General features: G+C 48.4%; 1 protein-coding gene across 1 annotated transcript in view; it reads right to left on the bottom strand.

Annotated features, from left to right (window-relative positions):
- LOC126522405 (disintegrin and metalloproteinase domain-containing protein 10-like) overlaps positions 1-7,809 on the bottom strand; it is a 32,516-nt gene extending 24,707 nt beyond the window's left edge. The window contains exons 1-3 of the mRNA XM_055066397.2: positions 7,107-7,809; positions 3,862-4,130; positions 2,056-2,250 (exon numbers count right to left, since the gene is read on the bottom strand). Coding sequence (XP_054922372.1) covers positions 2,056-2,250; positions 3,862-4,130; positions 7,107-7,284 — 642 coding nt within the window. The 5' untranslated portion in view covers positions 7,285-7,809. The remainder of the gene's footprint in view (positions 1-2,055; positions 2,251-3,861; positions 4,131-7,106) is intronic.
- Positions 7,810-19,921: the final 12,112 nt, after the last annotated feature.

The raw sequence follows: 19,921 nt of genomic DNA on the forward strand, positions 1-19,921 counted from the left end.
GGCTGTTGTTTGTTTGCTTGGACCTATGTGCTTGCGAGAATTCCTGAATAAAACAATCTACACGCTACGTTACTTCAGTTTTTTAGTGACGGTGTCGTCTAATCAGCTCGAAGACCAGATCTGAGCTCCCTTTAACAAAAATTGAATGTTTACAAACAAGTGCATCTAAGGTACAAATTGGCCACTTGCTTAACTGCGGCTGTATAGGAAGTGCTGCTTTAGCGTAAATTTAAGTAAATTTCACTTTAAATGTGTCCTACCGCGTTTCAATTTGTGCATACCAGATGGCACCACAGCGTTATCTATATTCAGGAGGGAAAATCTGTACGACAACACAAAGGAGCAGTGCCTCGAGACTTCAGCTCGTTGCCTAAGGACAAATACATACCGGATAAAATATTCGCAACTAGATGAGTCATATGTATGCTGCAGTGAAAATTCGGAGACCACTCAGCACATCCTAATGGAATGCAAAGATATTCACCCAGCCAGACCCCTATAGGTAACGTACACCTGCCAGAAGCGCTTGGATTTAAAGTGGACGGAAGCATCACCCGGCCAGCAGTCGAGATAGGCAAGAGACGTTTAGAGTATTGGTGGGAAAAAAAAGCAAGACAGAAATTGATACGCCCAGATCCGTTGCAGACATCGGTAGCGGTACTGGGCAGATAGAGAAGTTTTGGGGAAGAGAAAAAAAAAGTGAGGAGATTTATGCAAAAATGCTAGAATTAAAGGCATGCATAGCATACCTGAGTAACTCAAGCAGGCGTCACCCCTTTTTGTCAGCAATTTGTCACCGCCCTCTTTCAAAGGGGATACCAGTAAATCATCATCATCATTATCATCATCTACATCATCATCATCATATATTAGTGTTTAATAAGGCACCTCGACGTGCGCGCCATCAAGGCAACCTAGTCATTTGCCCTAACTAAAACCTAAAGAAAACCATTTTATCATAATTCTAAAAGTGGCGCGGTACAGCTTTACCACTCATGCGCTGCGTTTGCGAAGAGCGCCGGAATTGTTGATCATGTTTTGTTAGCATGTCGCATTGTCCAAACATATATAAATGTGAACGTATAGTTGCCTTGCCCGGGTCCGGAGGCTTGTGTTGAACATAGAAGGGGAAAGATGAATTAATCTGAAGTGGTCAATAATTGTTAAAGGACGGCTGGAATATTGGTGGTGTGATGGTAGAGAATAGTAATAACGAGAAAAAATTACTTTTTAGGGCAACAATTACCTAAAAGTTCAATGGTTTGTAACCGTGGGGTCTTGAGGGGAAAGGATAAACGCAGCAGGAGGTCAAGTGCAACGTGCTCAGTGACACCAGCCTCTGGCACCCGAATTCAGAACGGAAGCTCAACAATATCCAACCCGCCATAGCGCTAAAGACGCAGAATCGGTATTGAGGCATCTTTTTTAATATTTCCCGGTCAGACAGGGCATTTACGATAGCTCTTAAGCGTGATCAGGATCAAATTTCTCGACCGTCATTGACCCATTTCCGGAGCTTGCGCGAAGGAGTAAATCGCGATCGAGAAATCTCAATCGAGTCATTCCAAAATCAATCCCGATCAAGGTCGATCGTCGAAAGGACCAGTGTTACTAGGGTATTACAAGCTCTAAAGAGGACGCAAGGAAAGCACACTATGGCTTGAATTTCTACTTGAGCTCCTGCGCGCTTCTCGGTGTCATCTATCGTCATTTTTGAACTAGCTAAAATTTTCTCGTTCCTGAATGGTTCCTCTTAAATTAATTCGCCGGCTTAGACTTCTCTTATTCCTGGGTTATTTCCCTCTCTGGTAACATTATACTAGCGTTCTATAGCCCACTGTCTCGTGTTCTTATATTTGTATCTTCCCCCTCCTTCTTAGGCCACAAGGCATACAGTAGGTTGCTAACTGAAGGAAAATAAATAAATACTCTTCTCTCATTGCCATGCCGAACGCCCTCCCAGGAAGCGCGTGCAATCAGCGTGGCGAGACGCAGCTTCATTGTGCTGAAACTTCCTCAACAATGGCAAAGCCCCGTATATGTGCCAGCACCCACCCCGTAGAAGGTGTGGTCCACTTTGATCTCCAGGTTGCACACCCTCTGTACGCCGCTGCGCAGTTGCCAGTGCGCACCGCCCCGCAGATCTCCGGCGCCGACGACCATCCTCCGGTTGGACCACCGGGGTTCGGCCTCGGGCGGCACGTGACCGAGGGCGCTGCCGTTGGTGCGGCGTGCCTGCGGCACCTGGGTCTGCACAGAAGGTAACGCTCCGGCAAACGCCGTGGACGGTACGGCTCGTCTATTCTTCGTCGTCTGCCACGCATAGATAATACGCGCAATTGACAGATTGCGATGGACATGTACGTGACTTTGGCGCATCTCGCTCAAAGATGATTTATTCATTCGTTTATGAATGAATGAATGAATGAATGAATGAATGAATGAATGAATGAATGAATGAATGAATTTATTTCTCCTGTTGACAACAGAAAGGAAGCAGAAGCTAAAGGCCCACCAAGGCTTCTGCTCCCACAACAATTCGGCACGCCGGCCGTACGCAGCAACATGTATCGTACAGACATACCGAAATCAACTGGAGTGTCAAGAGACAGAATATTATTTTCGTGAAACAGAACATGCCTACAAGAAATATGAGAAACCATCAGGATACTCAAAGTACGCTGCATTTTGTTTCAGACCAACTACAACCTGAAAACAAAAGAAACAAAAGACTGACAATTTATACTGCGGTTCTAATCAGACAAACTCAATATTGTTCAGAATGAGAAAAGTTTTGTATGATTTATTCGAACATTCCCTAATTTCATCTTCAAAATCACGTATGCGATTTAGTAGTGAAGGTGCCTGGCAACTGACTAGTTTTCCGTAATTGGTTTTTACTTTTGGTGTTCTCATGTTATGTTGTCGAATGCTGTAATGCGGAGTGGTGGGCACATTCAAGATGTACTGCCATTTGTTTTGTTTAATGTACTGCAGGAACTTGTAATAATACACCTGGTTTGCCTTTAACATAGAATGTTTCATAAAAAATGGTGTGGTTTTAAAGTTTTGTACAAGGCCATAATATCCCTCGAATGCGCGTAAGACTCTTTTTTGCAGCACTATCAATTTACTATAATATTTTGCGAAGTAGTGCCTCAAATTAATATGCAGTAGGTTAATCTAGAATAAAAGAGTGCGTAGTACAAATAACTTTTCAACCATGGAGGAACCAGAATACTCAGTCTGTATAAGCAACCAACAGTTCTGCTTAGTTCCATGACAAGATTGTCGATGTGCATGTTCCAGGCCAAATCCTCTTGGAACCACACTCCTAGAAATTTTTGACATTTTACGTGCTCTATCAGCGTATCTTCGAAAAGAATAGCCGCATAGCAGTTACGTGGTTTATTAGTAGGAGGATCCGTTGCCAGATTTGTGTCCAGAATCCTAGAGACAAGCTGCAATATTTCCGTTGCCACCACAGTTAATTGGATCTCTTCCATGGTCTTGGAACTTTTGCAATATCTCAAGGCGCCATTGCCACTGCAGGACTAACCAGCCTGAAGAGTAGCCGGCGCGGAACATGAAGCAGGAGAACTCAAAGTCCGGCGAGTTGGTAGAGGTTCTTGCTATGTAAGGCCCGTCCGCGCGGTCTTTGCTTTATAACCAACCTGTCGAGACGGTTACTTTGTTCACGTACATGGAGGCGTTATACTTTTGCCACGTGACCATAGCACTTAAAAAAATGAGCTATTCTTTTTACGTTCGTAATATAGCAGCCGCTAATCGAATCGACTTTAAGAGCGACTGTGTTCTCGAGCTGTCCTCGAATCTCGGCAGGGCGATAGAGACGCTCACTCCGGCAGATGCGGGCCGATGTCGCCGTCGAGCGTCGTCCAGGCTGTCCTGCTCGTGTCCGTGCACTCCGCATCCGGCGCCGTCGAAGCTCACGTCCCTCGCGGCGTAGATGAGCGAGTGAAAGAGAGCCGTCGGGGAGGAGGACGAGGACAGGTAAGGGCCGGCACGCTCCACGTAGAAGTCCCCGTCGTCGTCGCCCGGCGTCAGCGAGATGCGCCCGCTGAACACTCCGTCCATCATGGCGCCCACCACGCGGCTGCCGGGGGCGCCTGCGAGAGGCGACGGCACTTCGAAACCTCGTTGCGCTGAAGAACAGAGACCCGCGCTAGGCAGTATGCAGTACAGCAAGCTGCGCATGTGCATTGCGAACGTAACCTGAAAATTACTTCTAGTTCGTCACGGGCTCGTAAGCGTTTAGATCTCGTGCTTAGATTAATCTTGTACTAGAACTCATTTGGCCTATAAACATTTCTGCTTCGTCCTGCACAAATTAACAATTGAAATCCTAGAAGCTTATCCGCAGTGCCGTGCGAATGCCTTGCAAGCGAAACACGTAAACAACTTTTAAAAGTATGCCGCGTTTCTCCGATTTCGTGTTTGGTCCGCAGGCCACCTAGTTGATCCTAATCTTTATTGAAAGCCCAGCAACAGCGCAATGCCCCTCAACAGTAATCATTAAGTCTGAGCAGTACGTTTGATGATAATACACGATTTCTGCTGTCGCGAAGCTGATCTGCGTATTTGTCTGTCTGCTTCGCTCCTTCCTGCGACGACAGCTTGCACTGATGTGACTATAGGAATCGAGTTGGCAAAGCAGGACAGCTGCTCTTGTCCATCCATGGTCTTCCGAAGATAACGGGAGCTCACGCCAGCTGTACATCCATACACCGTTGCTCCATGCCCTTACTCAACATCGTCATGTCTGTCCTCTTTAACCCACCATTTACGCTCGGCTTTCACCTCCGAGTGATATATCGTACCGCACTTGGAAATACGATGAGCTAAACGTGAACAAGGTGAATGCAGGAGCCAACGTTTCGACAAGTGGACTTGTCTTCTTCGACAAGTGGACTTGTCACACTTGTCGAAACGTTGGCTCCTGCATTCACATTGTTCACGTTTTGCTCATCGTCTTGAATTTCCATCTCCCGCATTCCCCGTATTTTCCCCGCACTTGGAAAGGCAATTCGCAAATGGAGCAAGTGCTCGAGTGTCCACTATAGGAGCAAAGCACAGCGCTTTTGGGCCGACCACGACCCTTTATGTGCCCAAAATAGCTTGAGGCTGGGGGAGACGAGGTGCAAAACATGACCTAAATATCGTGTGTAAGGGGTGTCGTTGGTTTTGATGCAGGCATGGTGGCCGCCCCATTTAACTGGCATGGAGATACGACCTTGCAGAGTAGTTGGCGGTACTAAACTCTACATATACTATACTATAGACTATATCTCAGAGGCAACATTTGAGAACAAAGTGTTCCACTACGGAAAAACAGTTCATTCAACTGCCTTTTTGACTGAAAGTATTTTTTTTATAAGGACACTCGAAGTGTGATCACGCCGTCGGTGCCGCTGCAACCGTCGTGCTGTCGTGGTATCAACGACACGTACATACGCGGCCCGCACGTGCAGGGTTAGGACGTTTCCAGACACCCGCACTGCAGTGGGCATTTGACTCCAAAAACGGCGAATCAAGAAGGACGCACCGTAACGCCCTACTCAATCAGTGTCGCAGGAGCCAGGGCAGCGTTCTGGCTTCCGCTGTTGGCATGAGCGTTGCACCTACACACATTGCCGTTCCTCCTTAGGAACTGTGTGCGCACACCACACGGCGGTTGCACACAATGGCCTGAGTGGAACGGATTGCAAAGGCCATGGTCCTTCAATACTCTTCTTGTCACGCTTAATCTATCCGACCTTTTCGTTGGGCGCCGACAAAGGCCGACGGTTTCTCGTCGGTCACATCTCGGACACCATGATGCAACGCATGTAACGTCACTGCCGGTGTTCGTCGACGCGACAGTGGTGTGCAACGCCCGGTTATCTGTCGGGGCGCAGTTGCAGGGGTGCTATGACGTAAAGCTATTCCAAACTCTGTTATATTCAATTTCTGCAACTGGTCCTCCGCAATTAGTCAAGATTTCTCGGCCCACCCCCCCTTCGCGTGTCCGTCGCGCGACGTTGCGAAAACCAAGAAAACTCCCCATCGGACATGACGTGCAGACACTCATTTTGCATGATTAGAGCGAACGAAAGAAAGACACTTTCTTTCTCCTACACTGCGGCCTTTCTCATCACTAACCTTCCGCGGTTGGTCAAAATGTTTTGCTGTCTGTCATGCGACGTCACAGAACCAGAAGAACTCACCACGTGAAAGTGACGTGTGTGCATTAAAACACATTAATATACAAAAAAAAGAATCTAAATTTCTTCTTCTTTTCTCTGAACAGCGGGAGACCGCCCCGCTCCAAAAGAAGTAGAGAATGTCTACCCGCCGATCGCAATGGCACAAGCTAATAGGAGCTGCCCTGGAGAAAGAATTTATTTGCGTGTAAAAAAAAAAAAATGTTTGTGGCAGCATAACGTCGTCGAGCTATTTCGGCACGTACGGCATCACTCTGCCAACTCTCGTTCGCTGAGGCTCCGTTTTAGCGGAATTATTTACCTTCCGTAGCACGCCGCCGCGATTTACCACCAACCACCGCAAGGTATATACGCAAGGGTAAGCGGGCCAATCGCAGACTCCGGCACCACCCTCATGATCAGGCTTTCTACTTTCACTGTGCTAGCTCGGCCCCGCCGAAAACCTCTCCACTACCGCGTGCTTCTCGCCTCTTGTCAGCCTATTAGACAAGGAAAATCTGTCAATGCAGGCATGCCACTCGCTTTGAAAGTAAAAAAAAGTGACCTTCTATAAATGAGGAGAGCGCTTGATTGGCCGGTTCAAACAACGCTGCTGGTCACTGCCCGATTCCAGTGCCGTTGGTTGAGTAAAGTTGACGTCAGGATATAAGAATTAAAACATACTGGAATAGATTTACGTCTTAGGGTCCTAGTTGTGCTAGGTGGCGCCATGCCGCATCCGCGTATTGTTAGGACGTTGTGCGGGGAGCTCTGACGCGCGCAACGCCCGACCATGCTGCCAATGCTTCGTCTTCGGGCGAAGTAACTGCCCATTAATATTTTCCACACAGATCGGACTTATTGGCCCGTGACAGTAGCGAGCGGTGAACAGTAAACGCGCACCTGCTACGTGTCCGGAATATATGTGGTCGAGGCTGGCCTGGACACGCCCTCTGCTCGTCACCAGGGAGAAGTCTTCCGAGAAGGCGGACCGATCCTGCGTCAACTGCAGACGGAACTCCCTGCGATGCCACCGCGCGTAAGGGAACGCCCCGTTGTCACACGATGCGAAGTTGAACATGTGTGTCAAGTTGGATTGATAAAGTGCACTTGTAGGAGGCCGCCGAAAATGACACCGTTACTGTGCGCCGCACTCTAAAAAAAAAAAAAAAAAACAACTTTACACCCTGCGCAGCGTATATTCCGAAACAATAATCGTCATTTGTCTGACTTCCGCTTCCTTGGTTGAAAACTCTGCGCACTAGTTTCTTGTCAAGAATGCTATGTCCCGCTGATAACACGCATGCATGTCGTGACCTGGAAGTAGCGGGCGCGCAGCATTAAAGCATGGTAGATTACGAATCTGCGCTAGAGGTACGATCTGCGCTAGAGGCACGCGGACGCTTCAGAACACATCTTCTCTTAAAATAAGTCTCTTCTTCGCACGAAACAAGCGTTTCGAGGCTTCTGGGATTGTATTTCAACAGTCCACGTTGACTTAATATTAACCTTTAGTGTCCCTTTAAGGAGCCTGTGTCGCAGGAAACCCGGTGTCGGCGTCGGACATCGTTTTGGCAACAAGATTTTCGAACCACACATGCCCAGGCCATCCACGTGACGCAAGGAATTGACTGAAGTAAATGAACTTCCTAAGCTGAAATACATGAAAAAATCGTGGACTACGACTTATACACAAACTACAGACATGATAGCACTCGTATTGTAATCTGAATATACGAGGAAACATAAATCTGTTACGCGAAAACTCAAAGAAACCCCTTTGCAGCGTTTCTATAATTCACAGACCGGCCGCGGTGTCCGCCATTTGCGCGTGCCGGCGCACGGGTGGGTGTCTTGGGGGCCACGCAGCAGCGCGCCCGGTTCCTTGCAATACCTCCAGTCGGCGCTCGCCTCCGCCGCATCGCGGCCCAATGCAAGGGGCCGCGTTTCCACCAGAAAGCCCGCCTTCGTGCATAGCGTTCGCGGCCAGCGTTTCCCGGTAAACATTACCGTTACATACGCTCCAGAGGCCGGGAAGCGTGAGAAGCAGCCAGGGATCTCTGAATACTATCGCGTTCCATTCTCAAAAGCAAAGCTTAAGCGTCCTCCAAATTTTTCTCCCTTGTTCTCTTTCCTCTCCCCCTTTTTCTTCTTTGTCTTTTTTATTCGGCAAGTATATGTTTTCTCCTGCAAGGGTGCTTTAAAGCAACCCGCCTGTTACATAGGGATTAGCCACAATCTATCATCATCATCATCATCATCATCATCATCATCACCACACCACCCTTTTCAAGTACACTGTATTTATGGCGAGATAGATCCAGGCGATACCTTAAGGCGAGGTAGAGTTACTGTGTATAGAGAACCGCACACAAAGTAACTCAAAGACGAGGTAAGGCAAGTTTAAGGCGAGGTGCACAGCAGCGCCATCTCTTCTCCGAATCCACTTCTCCCAAGCGCGGCTAGTTCCTCCTTCTTCCCTTTATCGACACGAAAACCCCTCTTATCCCTTGTTATACTAGAGCAGCTCATGGACTTGCACAAGCAGTAGACAAAGACTACTCGCCTTCCGTGGGCCTTGAAGGCCACCTGCACCGTGCGTGGCCTGCTGCTGTCGTGTTGATGACCGGTGGCCGATCGCTTCCAGCGTCGCATGCCAATGGGTTCGTACGACAGCGGCTCGTAGTGGCGCACGAAACGGTTCAGCACTCGCGCTGCGCGAGAAATCGCTGCTATCAGTGACAAGCATGTATATCGCACTCTTCCTGCTAAAGGTGCCGAGTATCCACGCGTCTTAACCTGTAATTGACGCTTGTGCCTGTGATTGCGAGAGTTAATCTTGCGCACTTGTTAAAGGCTTGTCATAGGTACACGTATGAAAAAAAAGAAAAAAAAGACACGTTGGAGGTGGAGTGATTAGGAAATATTGAAATGCTTAAACTTATTTAGACTGGTGGGTCACATTCATTCAATGCCAAGCTTCGCTTTTTGAATTTTGTCCTGAAACCGCAGAACCAATGACGTCTCTCCGAAGTCAAGGATTTCGCTGTTTTAGCGTGTTTCCCTTCTCTCTCTCTCTCTTTTCTTGCGAAGAAAAAAAAATCCACTTTGAGCTTGCAGCTCTTATGCTCTCGAATGCCATGCAACATCGACAGGCATACGCTCAAGGTAAAGATGTATCTATCCCCAGCTCCCCGCACCCATCCTCAATTTAGGAAATGTAGTATATTATAGCAAGAACCACACGCAATTTCGCGTTTTGGTTCGCCACGTCAACCCTGTATGGTGAAATGACTTTAACTTGCCAAGGGGCTATTTCTCCTGTATCGAGTTAAATATGGCTCCGGGTATGCACGCAGGCGTAGTCATTTAAGACTGTAGACGATCAACTTCTCCGCTTTGCATCTTACGTGGCGTGATTGGACGTGTTTAACACTGGCGTCTATTTGTGCCCGCTGTTACAAGACGGAAATAGAGATGTCACTTCACGCGGTCTTCCAACACACAGCTTTTCAAGACGTTGCTTCCCCGGAAGGGCCTGGAGTATAATAGGGATAAGAATTCCACGCCTACTTTACCACCTTCTTCCGATGCACCGAGGTAACGAATGCTCAGTGAAACATCTTCGCTAGCATATAATGTAAAGCGGTTGTCACCTGAAACATTCACCGCTCAAGCGTGCCGAGCTAGCTCAGTCCATTGCAATACCACGAAAACCGCAACCGCCTCTGTTAAGCCTCTACTCGTGTGCGCCTTGAAGCCGGAAACGCCCATACGCAAACAGCTATTTATTCGGCAGTATAAGGGACACTTACTCGAAATTCATAGACATCCGTCCTGCTGAATGAAGCCGACTTGTACCATCGGAAAAATTGGAACGCAAGCAGGGAATAATATATTATTTTTGTGATCTATATAATAGGCGTTCTGATCTAAAGATCAGTACGCCTATTACGCGCAATTTCACGCAATTTATACGTGTAATCGCCCTGTAGCCAAACATGGAGTAGTCTGAAGTACGCGTTTTGGAGTCGGAATTAATTAAGCCACAGTTACAAACGCAGGTGGTGGTGGTGATAACTTTATTGCACACAGGGGAGTTGCGGACACGCAGGTCCTTGGGCCCCCGCACGGCCCCACTGCACTCAAACGTTCATGTCCCGGAGGCTCATGACGCTGGCAGCCCGGCCTGTGGCGATGGCTTGCTTGGCCGGGTCCTCGGAGCGCAGTAGGGTCTCCCAAGCCTCCCAAGTAGTAAGGTGCTCCAGGCCCCGCGGGGGAGGATCCACCGGGCAGAGGAAAAGAATGTGATCGAGAGTGGCTTTGGGGTGGTGGCAGAGGGTACAGGAGGGGTCGGTGTGGACGTGGTGATAGCGCGAGCGTATATAAGGGGAGGGTAAGGTGCGTGTTTGGAGCCGCCTCCAAAGTGTCTGGTGATAATTGTCGAGGGAGGGATGGGGTGGGGGGTAGAGCCTACGCTCAGTTTTGCAGGCTTGCGTCAATTCAGTGAATGAATGCATGCGCTCCCGTGAGAACCCTGGATCGGAGGCCGCCGCTGCCCGGTTGAGAAAACCTCGGGCTAAAGCGTTGACAGCCTCGTTTCCAGGATTCCCAGAGTGGGCAGGCACCCATATGAGCTCCATGTGGCGGGGCGGGTATGCAGCGAGAGAGTTCAGTATGCGAAATGCAGGGACGTGAACTCTCCCGCGAGCAAAATTTAGTATCGCAGTTTTAGAGTCTGATAATATATACCGGGCCTCCGTGCGCGTAATGGCTAGGGCAATGGCAGCCTCTTCAGCCTCCTCCGAAGTGGCAGTTGGGGATATGTGAAGGGTGGTAATCGGTTGTAGGGAGGGGTTCGTGATGGCAACAACCGCGTCCTCACCTGTGCATGCGGCATCCACCCACACAGCATCCGGTTCCGTGCCATAGTGTTTGTGGAGCGCCCGTGCGCGAGCTCTGCGGCGGGGTTCATGGTAGGTGGGGTGCATGTTTTTAGGGAGAGGTTTAATAAGAAGTTCGCGGTGAATGTGGTGGGGCACCTGGAGCTGTGTGGGATCCGTGGCTGGTATCCTGATACCGAGGGTGTGTAGTATGTGTCTGCCGGTGGTGGTTCTCGCGAGACGTGTGTATTGTGTCTGTCTGTGGGCCTCAATAAGCTCACCTATCGTGTTATGTAGGCCTAGCTGGAGGAGTTTCTCGGTGGAGGTATTTGGGGGTAGGTGTAGTGCTGTCTTAAATGCTGTTCGGATCATGGCATCCAGAGTGGAGATTTCTCTGCACTGGAGTTTAAGGTAGGGGAGCGTGAAGAGAAAGCGGCTGAGGACGAAGGCATGAATGAGACGACATAAGTCATGCTCCCTCATACCCCGGTGGCGTGCAGAAACTCGGCGGATTAGGTGGGATATCGACACCACCGTCCGCTTGAGTTTGTGGATGGTGAGAGTGTTTTTCCCGTCATTTTGGATGTGGAGGCCCAGTACCCGGAGAGTGTGTACCTCAGGGATGTACCGGTTTTCCAGTGTCACGGTTATAGGGGTGGTGGGGCAGTTTCGGGTTGTGGGGCGAAGTATGAGGAGTTCCGACTTCTCCGGAGAGCATGAGAGTCCGATACTCCGTGCATGTGTTTGGGTGAGGGTAGCTGCCGAGTGCAGAGTGTTCTCTATGTCTCCATCACTGCCATGGGTAGTCCATAGAGTGATATCATCAGCATAGAGTGTGTGCCGAAGGTGAGGGATGTTTTGTAGTTTGCGGGCAAGGGGAATGAGAGTGACATTGAAGAGAAAAGGTGAGAGGACAGATCCCTGGGGGGTGCCAATCCCACTAAGGGTGTATGGGCGGGATGTGTGGGGACCGAAGTGAATTTCGGCTGTGCGGTTAGTAAGGAATGCTTGAATATAGGTGTACATACGTTCACCTATGTTCAAGGGGGAGAGCGCCGCCATTATCGCTCGATGGTCTAGGCGATCAAAGGCCTTGGAGAGATCCAAGGCGAGGACGGCTTTTGTGTGGCCCGGTATGAGGGGGTCGAAAATATCCTGTGTGAACTGGAGCATGGCGTCCTGTGCCGACAGGTGGGGACGGAAGCCCACCATGCTGTGCGGGTAGAGGTCGTGCTCCGCCATGTGTTGTGTGAGTCGGGCGAGTGCGACATGTTCCAAAAGCTTGCCCAGGCATGAGGTTAGGGAGATGGGGCGAAGATTTGCAGGTGTAAGGGGTTTGTGGGGCTTGGGTATGAATAAGATTTTGGCGTGACGCCAGGATTGCGGAAGGGTGCCCTCCTGCCAGCATGTGTTGAAGTACTCCGTGAGCTGGGCAATCGACCGATCGTCCAAATTGCGGAGCATGCTATTGGAGATACGGTCAACTCCTGGAGTGGAATTAGAGCGGAGAGTTAGGAGGGCCGCTCTGACTTCTGCTTCCGTAATCTCCGCGTCGAGATTGGCATTCGGCGTGCCTGCATAGGGGGGCAGGGGGTTTGAGGTACCGGGAGTTGTGTGTGTGTTCCTAAGTATGTCGATGAGTGCGTCGGGAGAAAGGTTGGTCTTGTGTATAAGGCGTGTGACGTGATGTTGTGTGGCTGTTTTAGATTGCGTGGGGTCAATTAAGTGACGGAGGAGTTGCCAACTGCGCTTGGAGGACAGATTGCCAGCCATACTATCGCAAATCTGTCCCCAGTTGGATCGGCAGAGCTCCTCAGAGTGTTCAGTAATTTTTGTTTGCAGTGTAGCTAGCCGCTTTTTAAGGGTCCGGTTGAGCTTTTGCCCTTTCCAGCGCTCTAGGATGCTATGATGGGCCTCCCATAGGTGCGCCAGGTGAGTGTCGAGGGTGGGCGTATCTGGTGTGGTGTCAAGGGTTCGAGTGTGTGCGGAGACATCGTTCATGAGTGATGCCACCCACTGGTGGATGTTTGTAATGGGAGCGTCAGGAAGGGCCGCCCGTGCGGCGCGGACTGCATCCCAGTTGGTGAGTTTGTGTGTTAGGTGAGGGGTCGTTCTTTGTTTGTAGGGTACTGTAACGTAGAGGATGTAATGATCGCTCCCTAATGTGTGATGTGTTGCGTTCCACGTAATACCCGCAACGTTGCGGCTCAGTGTCAAGTCCGGGCTGGTGTCCGCGCTGACACTGTTGCCAATTCTCGTGGGGGTGTTAAAGTTGTTGTGTATTGTGAGGCGGAGCTCTTGTACCAAGGACCAGAGTCGTCGTCCTCGTGCCGTGGTGGTGCGGTAGCCCCAGTCAGTATGCTGACTGTTGAAGTCCCCTCCGATTATCAATGGATGCTTGCCTGCAATACGATGGAGATCTCGCAGTAGCGTTTCCAATGAAGCCATCGGATGAGACGGTGGGTGGTATATGTTTGCAATAAAAATAGATGGTGTGGAGTGTGTATGTTGTATGATTTCTGTGATCACGCAGGGCGTCTCGGAGGTGATCTGATGCGTTTGGTGTGTAATGGAGCGATGTATGAGTGTGGAAGCCCTGGGTGTATTCGTTGCGTCCGAGTGCGCGGATGTGTAACTGGGAAGTGTGGCAGGGGCATGTGTGTCCTGAAGGAGGAGGATGTGCGGCGTGGGAAGTGTGGGGAGGAGGAGTTGGAGGGGTGCGCGCTTGCCCCGGAAGCGGCGGCAGTTCCATTGCAGAATTGATAAAGAATTAGGTGGTAGCCCCGCCATACTGTAGCTTGGGTGGGGTGAGTATAGGTGGGTTGGGTAGGGAGTCCTGTGGGGTAGGTGGGCGGGATTGATAGGGGCGATTGGGCAGCTGCAGCGAGGGAAGGGCCTGCTCGATTGTTTGGAGGCGGGTGTCGTACCGTGCAAGGTGAAGCTGGAAACGGAAACAACGCACTAGAGTCGTTCCCCACTAGTTCTCGCTTGAATTTATGCTGATAGTACAATTCTGTGCATCGAATGAAGAGCGCGCGATGTAGAGTAGCGCTATACAGTACACAAGCTCGAATGCGTCTACAGTATAGCTATGACAGCTCAGGCGGTCAAAGGATCCTTTACATTTCTTGCCGTGGCCATGCGTGGCGCTGGCTGACACTGTAGCATAGTGTTCCTGTATATGCCCTGCAGGAGCATATACAGGAACACTACTGTAGCAGGGCCAGATCTTCTACACATATGGAATATTCATGGAAGTAATTGGGAGAACATGGCCGCGATATTGTACATCGATGCCTTTTCCTATGCTATTACTTTCATGCTTTTCTTAGTCAGAGCGGCGCTTCACCCGCGTTATCGAGTGTAATCAGACGGCCGCGAACGGTGAACGGTAAGAGTTGCATAGAACTGAATGGAAGGCATCGCTATACAAACTCGCAGTCCAGCCGTCAAAGTAGATCAATTGGTAGAGCATTGAGGAATATGTGGGTTCGACTCCCATCGCTGGCAAGTTTTTGTCGCTCCCTTTCATTTCAATTTTCCTTGTCATTTCTGCGTGTTAAGTAAACACGCCACAAGTACAATTTCTCCCCGCGCTTTCCTTGGCTTTCATGTTTGTTGGCTTCATCTGGCAGTACGCACTGGAAGCGGAGCAGCGGTGAGCCGCATACAAAGCTAAACAATGTCGTGAAGCCTCACTCACTTACCGGCCTGTATCTCTTGACTGAGGAGCGCCACGGTGGTAAGAAGGGAAGCAGCGAGACTTCTCGGTGACCGCCCCACCGACACTTCCATCATGAGCGACCTTTCAGAAGAATACGACGACGACGACGATGATGATGGTTCGCCTTTAAAAACATGGCACGCACCCACAATATGGGATATGTGGGAAGGATCGGGTGGTTGTAAGAACACTTAAAAGGTTTCAGAAATCTGAGCATGAAACGGAAAAACTAGGAATAAAGCGTATTCTGTAAATGAGAAGTGAAACCAGACGAATGGATTAATGTATTTTAAAAGAAATAAAAATGAAGATTCGCTTAAGAACTTTGAATAAATTTGCAAGAAGATATAATAGAAATAATAAGGAAAGTAAGAATTAGCGTGTTATATCTTTTGTTGCTTGAATGAAATCCCACAAAGCGTCAAACACGTCGCTGTACCTAAAACAAAGCCGGTGACGAAGCCCAAAGGGTGTGTAACACACGAACATTTCAAGCCACGTTTGCTAAACAATGTTTCAAAAAGTGTTTTTTTCTTCTCTTAGCCATAAATCGGCAAACGATTAAAATGTAGTGGCTAGCGCAATTGGTGAGTAATTATTCGCTCATATATTCTGCCTTCCAAGAACGCAGCCGGTTTACAGCCTTGGAATACTATTGGGAACCAGCGCTGGATAGGCGGCGCGTCGAAAAGAGTGCGTTGCACGCCGCCCTGGCGACGAAACGCGGCATATTCCAGCCACACAACCAGACGCCACACACACATACGCAGCCGTATTATAGTTCGTATGTTCCCGTTTTCGCGCCGCTTCCAGTGGACAGTTTTGGTAAAGAAGCTAGCGCCATCAAGTGAAGAAATTATGAAACAAGCTTTTTAAGCTTTATATGCGTCGCGGCGAGCACGTGTGTTTCTTTAACGGTTGCGTCGTGTATCGATGCCATGCTTGCGTGGCTGCCTGCCTCGCAAATCTAGCAGTTATGGCTCCGGTCGTGCTGCGCTATGGTTTCGTAAGTATTAGTTGGCCTGAAGATATTCCATATTTCTCTGGCTAGACATAAAATATTCTGATGTTACTTCGCCACAGCAGTCAATGGAGAAGAAAGCTTTATCGCATCAGCTGACTCGCGCAAGCAAAGGTTTGAGTGCTCCGCTGCTTGATCCGTAATAATCCTGGCTACATTTAGCACTAATTACATAAATTTGCCGGATGCATCTCAGCGCCGAGTCCCCATCCGCATGCGCATTTTTATAAACACATAGGTGGCTTAGTCGCGCGTGCGCCGGCACTATGCGCATACAACTCGTATTACAAGGCAGCTTCCCTCCCACTTAATTCTTGGCAATGAATGGATAATTTTTACCTTTCGTATCGTTCACTTGGTGCAGTGGCGTTGGAAGGGGCTTGGCGGTGGCATTGCGAAGGAAAAATGGTACATATGCCGGATGGTGCATGCTATTGCTCATTTTGTTTCCGACGAAATACCGACTGCAGATTCTGCTGTTTGGTACTGTCTGCCATGGCTGACCGTCTTCACTATCGAATAAACCAAGGATACACGCGAAATTGGATTTAGAAACCAGCCCAACACCGCTTGACAGGGCGACAAGACGGGAGCTTACTCCGCTCGCCTGACTGCTTGGATCCAACGCCGCCTCCGTTCCTGTTCGTAGGGTTTAGATGGAAAGAGGCAGAAGGATACATCCTCCCTCATCCCGACTTAGTTGTGGCACTTGTATACGCAACAGTATCGTCGGCGCCCTTTTGTTTTCCTTCGACTTTAAGGGCACGCAACGCAATTTTCGTCCGCGGGGGAGGCTGCATTGTGCACGTTCTGACCGCCAGGGCGGCGCTGCAGGCGCCGTGAAAACTCCAGCGCTGGTTCCCCATAGGCGCTGTCGCTTCTTCTCATCATCATTGCATTCTTTTGAAGACCGAAAAATGGGGTTCCAGACACGAGCGACATCTTTATCTCTTGAACAATTACTAGAGGGAACTCTTGCGCTACAATCGTTCAGCCAGCATGAAAATGATGGTTAGTACATTTATTTGTCTGAGCTCCGTGCTCGTGGCTTCAGACCTTCTTGTGTCTTTGTCTACTACGCTTCATCTCTCTCTATCGGCCTAAATTTCCAAGCTATCCTACATTTCTAAATGCTGAAGGCAATGAGACTCTGCGAACATGTAAATTGACTACGAATTGTTGCAGGTCTAAAGCAATATTTTGTTCAAAATTAACAACATTTAAAGTATCAAGGCCGTTCGAAGTCAGAAGGGTGAAGCTTAGACATCCATGTATACATATATATCATATGTATCGGGAAGTATACGCCTTAAGTATACTTTTGAGGCGTATGCGCGTGAATGTATGGTATAAAAGGCGCATACGCCTTATGGCGCCTCAAACCTATTCGTCACACATTAAGTGCGTGATACTCTAAGTACTCTAAGTCTCCAATGGCGGAGTTCACACACACACTATTTTTTCGCGTTAATGCAAGATCATTAAACAACCTAGATAAGTTCACTGCTTACTTGGAAGTGCAGGGTTTTCTTTTAATATCGTAATTATTTCAGAAACATAGTTTAATGATAACGATGATTTTCAGCTGCATTCTTACACCAGAACTGGTAACAAAACCGGCATGCCCGCTGCGTTGTAGTGAAGCACGTCTTATCCTCTGCAGGCGCGCGTTTCAGCGGTGTGAGGCGCGCAACGTGGACTGATTTTTGTGCTAGCAGTAATACGGGTCGGGCGCTTCGTCTATAAATAGAGAATTTTAGCGTGTCCGCTATTCCGGCAAACCGGGCGGTTTGGGCGGATTACCGGATGGTCGGGGGCGTAAACGTGAGCGGCCGGAGCACTGCAGCCGCCTGGTGTTGTAGAGCTCAATCAGACAAACACAGAGCTAAAATTGCAGTAACCTACTTTATTCTGCTTCGCTGCTGGTGGAAATTTTCGGTAGCGGCGTAGTTGTGTTCACAGTTACGCCGCTGTCGAAAGCTTACACCCCAGCTAAGAAGAATATAGTAATTGGCTCTGTGTTTAGGTGGTTGAGCTTTGCACCACCAGCTGGCGCCAACAATCTGGCCACTCACGTTTACGCCCCCGACCATACGGTAATCCGCCCAAACCGCCCCGGTTTGCCGGAATAGAGAACGCTTTAAAGTCTCTAATAATCGCGACTGCCATGTGGCGCCGCCTCGCGGCTCCGAATGGCCGTCGTTTCGTCGGGTTTACGGTGAAACGGGGATCGGGAATTGCCGTGTCGCACCCCAAATCTTCCAATTAACCGGGTTGGCCTAGGCTGCCGGTTTGAATTATCCGGTCAAATTTACGTTGGAAAATACGGGACCGCAGGAAACCTTCGAATTATCCGGGTTTTCGAATTAACCGAGTTCGAATTAACGAGGTTTTACAGTATATACATAAGCTATCAATTATAACAGCTACTTTCCCTTCTAAAACGCTAGTGGCAGGGGTTTTTATAGTTTATAAAAAAAGGGAATGAGAATTATTTTGCTAATTATACGCCAATTAGTGTTCTTCCTTTAATTTTTAGACCACTGAAGAATTTCATTCTTATTAGGCTTAATTCTCAGAAATAGCGCACACTTACTGATGTTCAGTATGGTTTTGGGCAAAACCGATCTACAGAACTTGCTCTTCTGCATCAAAACGAGTACTAACTGCGCAATTTTGATCAGAAAAACCTTGTATTAGGCTTATTACATTTCACGGAGGTGTCCGATCACACGTTATATTTTTTTTTCAGAATCTTGAGCTTGCCGGTAATAGAGATAAAGCACTCAAATCTGGTTGTATTTATCACGCGGACAGCAGTACGTTCAAATTAATGAATTGAAATCCACTGTGCGGCCAGTTTTTCTCGGCGTGCCACAAGGCAGCCTTCCTTGTCCTGTTTTAATTATTACATATATTAACGACATTGTAAGCATAATTTCTAACTTATATATTTTATCATTTATGCAGATACCACTATAGTATACTCTCGCAAGAAATGTCTTTTAATTTGTTTTGCAACGCAAATGTCTTGCTAAAGAAAGCCAGAAGTGTGGTCAGACACCAATTTCTGTCAATGTCCCAAAATCAAAGGACGTACTTTTCCGACCTCGAAATAAGAAATATGAAGAAATTATCACCTTGCCTTACAATTATGAAACTATATAATTAGTTGGGCCATTCAATCTCTTGGCATCAGATTCTTCGAAAATATGACCTTGAATGAACACGCTAACCATACAACAAAAAATATCGAAAGCCATAGGTGTCTCATCCCACCACAGAGATGTTCTCCTGCGCAAAGTGAAACTGAAGTTGTACTCAAAAGAACTGTAGTTTCTTGCACATGTGCCTTGACAACATTGAGGGCAACATTCTCTCTTACTATCGTTTCTTTAATACATTCTGTAACCCTTAATAAATTTCAATTGGAAGTAGCAGCGTTTGTCTTGCACGTTTCTTTGTTTAAGTCCCATCAGTAATGCACTTTAGCAAGTTAAAAAGTGCCAAAGGATTAATGCCATAGGAATAATGCATAGTATTTACTTAATTTTTTGGCATGTACAAGCGTGGCATCGGCGAAATGTTACACACGCAGACCATAGATAGCAAAATTGTGGCACATGGACCTTCCCGCACTGCAGTTGCCACCGATCACAATGTCAAAACATAGTAGTCATGAAACGTTTCCTGCTCCCATAGCTTCTAGCAATTCCACGTTGTCGTCACGGATGACGACGTGGTTTATGGCCCTTCTGTATCTGACATGACTAGTGTGTTGACAGTCATGAGGGCGTTCACAGAGAAGTGGGGACTGATGGAGAAACTGGCCCGCGACCTTGTGAGGATGCCATCACCACTGCAAGGCCTCTATGGCGGAAGTGAAAATTGTAGATTTCTTGCTGCCTGCCGCAATAAAACTTGTCTGCACGTGTGTTTGAGCGAGAATGAACACATCTTTTTGGCCGGTAAGTCTATAGCCACACATCTGCCATGGTCAGTTCACTAAATGATCCATGCCCCCTGCCAACTATATTAACGGTTTTACTGCGATAGTGCCCACAACAAATTTCAATGTCCTGTACACTTT

The sequence above is a fragment of the Dermacentor andersoni genome, chromosome 6 (genome assembly GCF_023375885.2).
Source record: "Dermacentor andersoni chromosome 6, qqDerAnde1_hic_scaffold, whole genome shotgun sequence".
NCBI lineage: Eukaryota > Metazoa > Arthropoda > Arachnida > Ixodida > Ixodidae > Dermacentor > Dermacentor andersoni.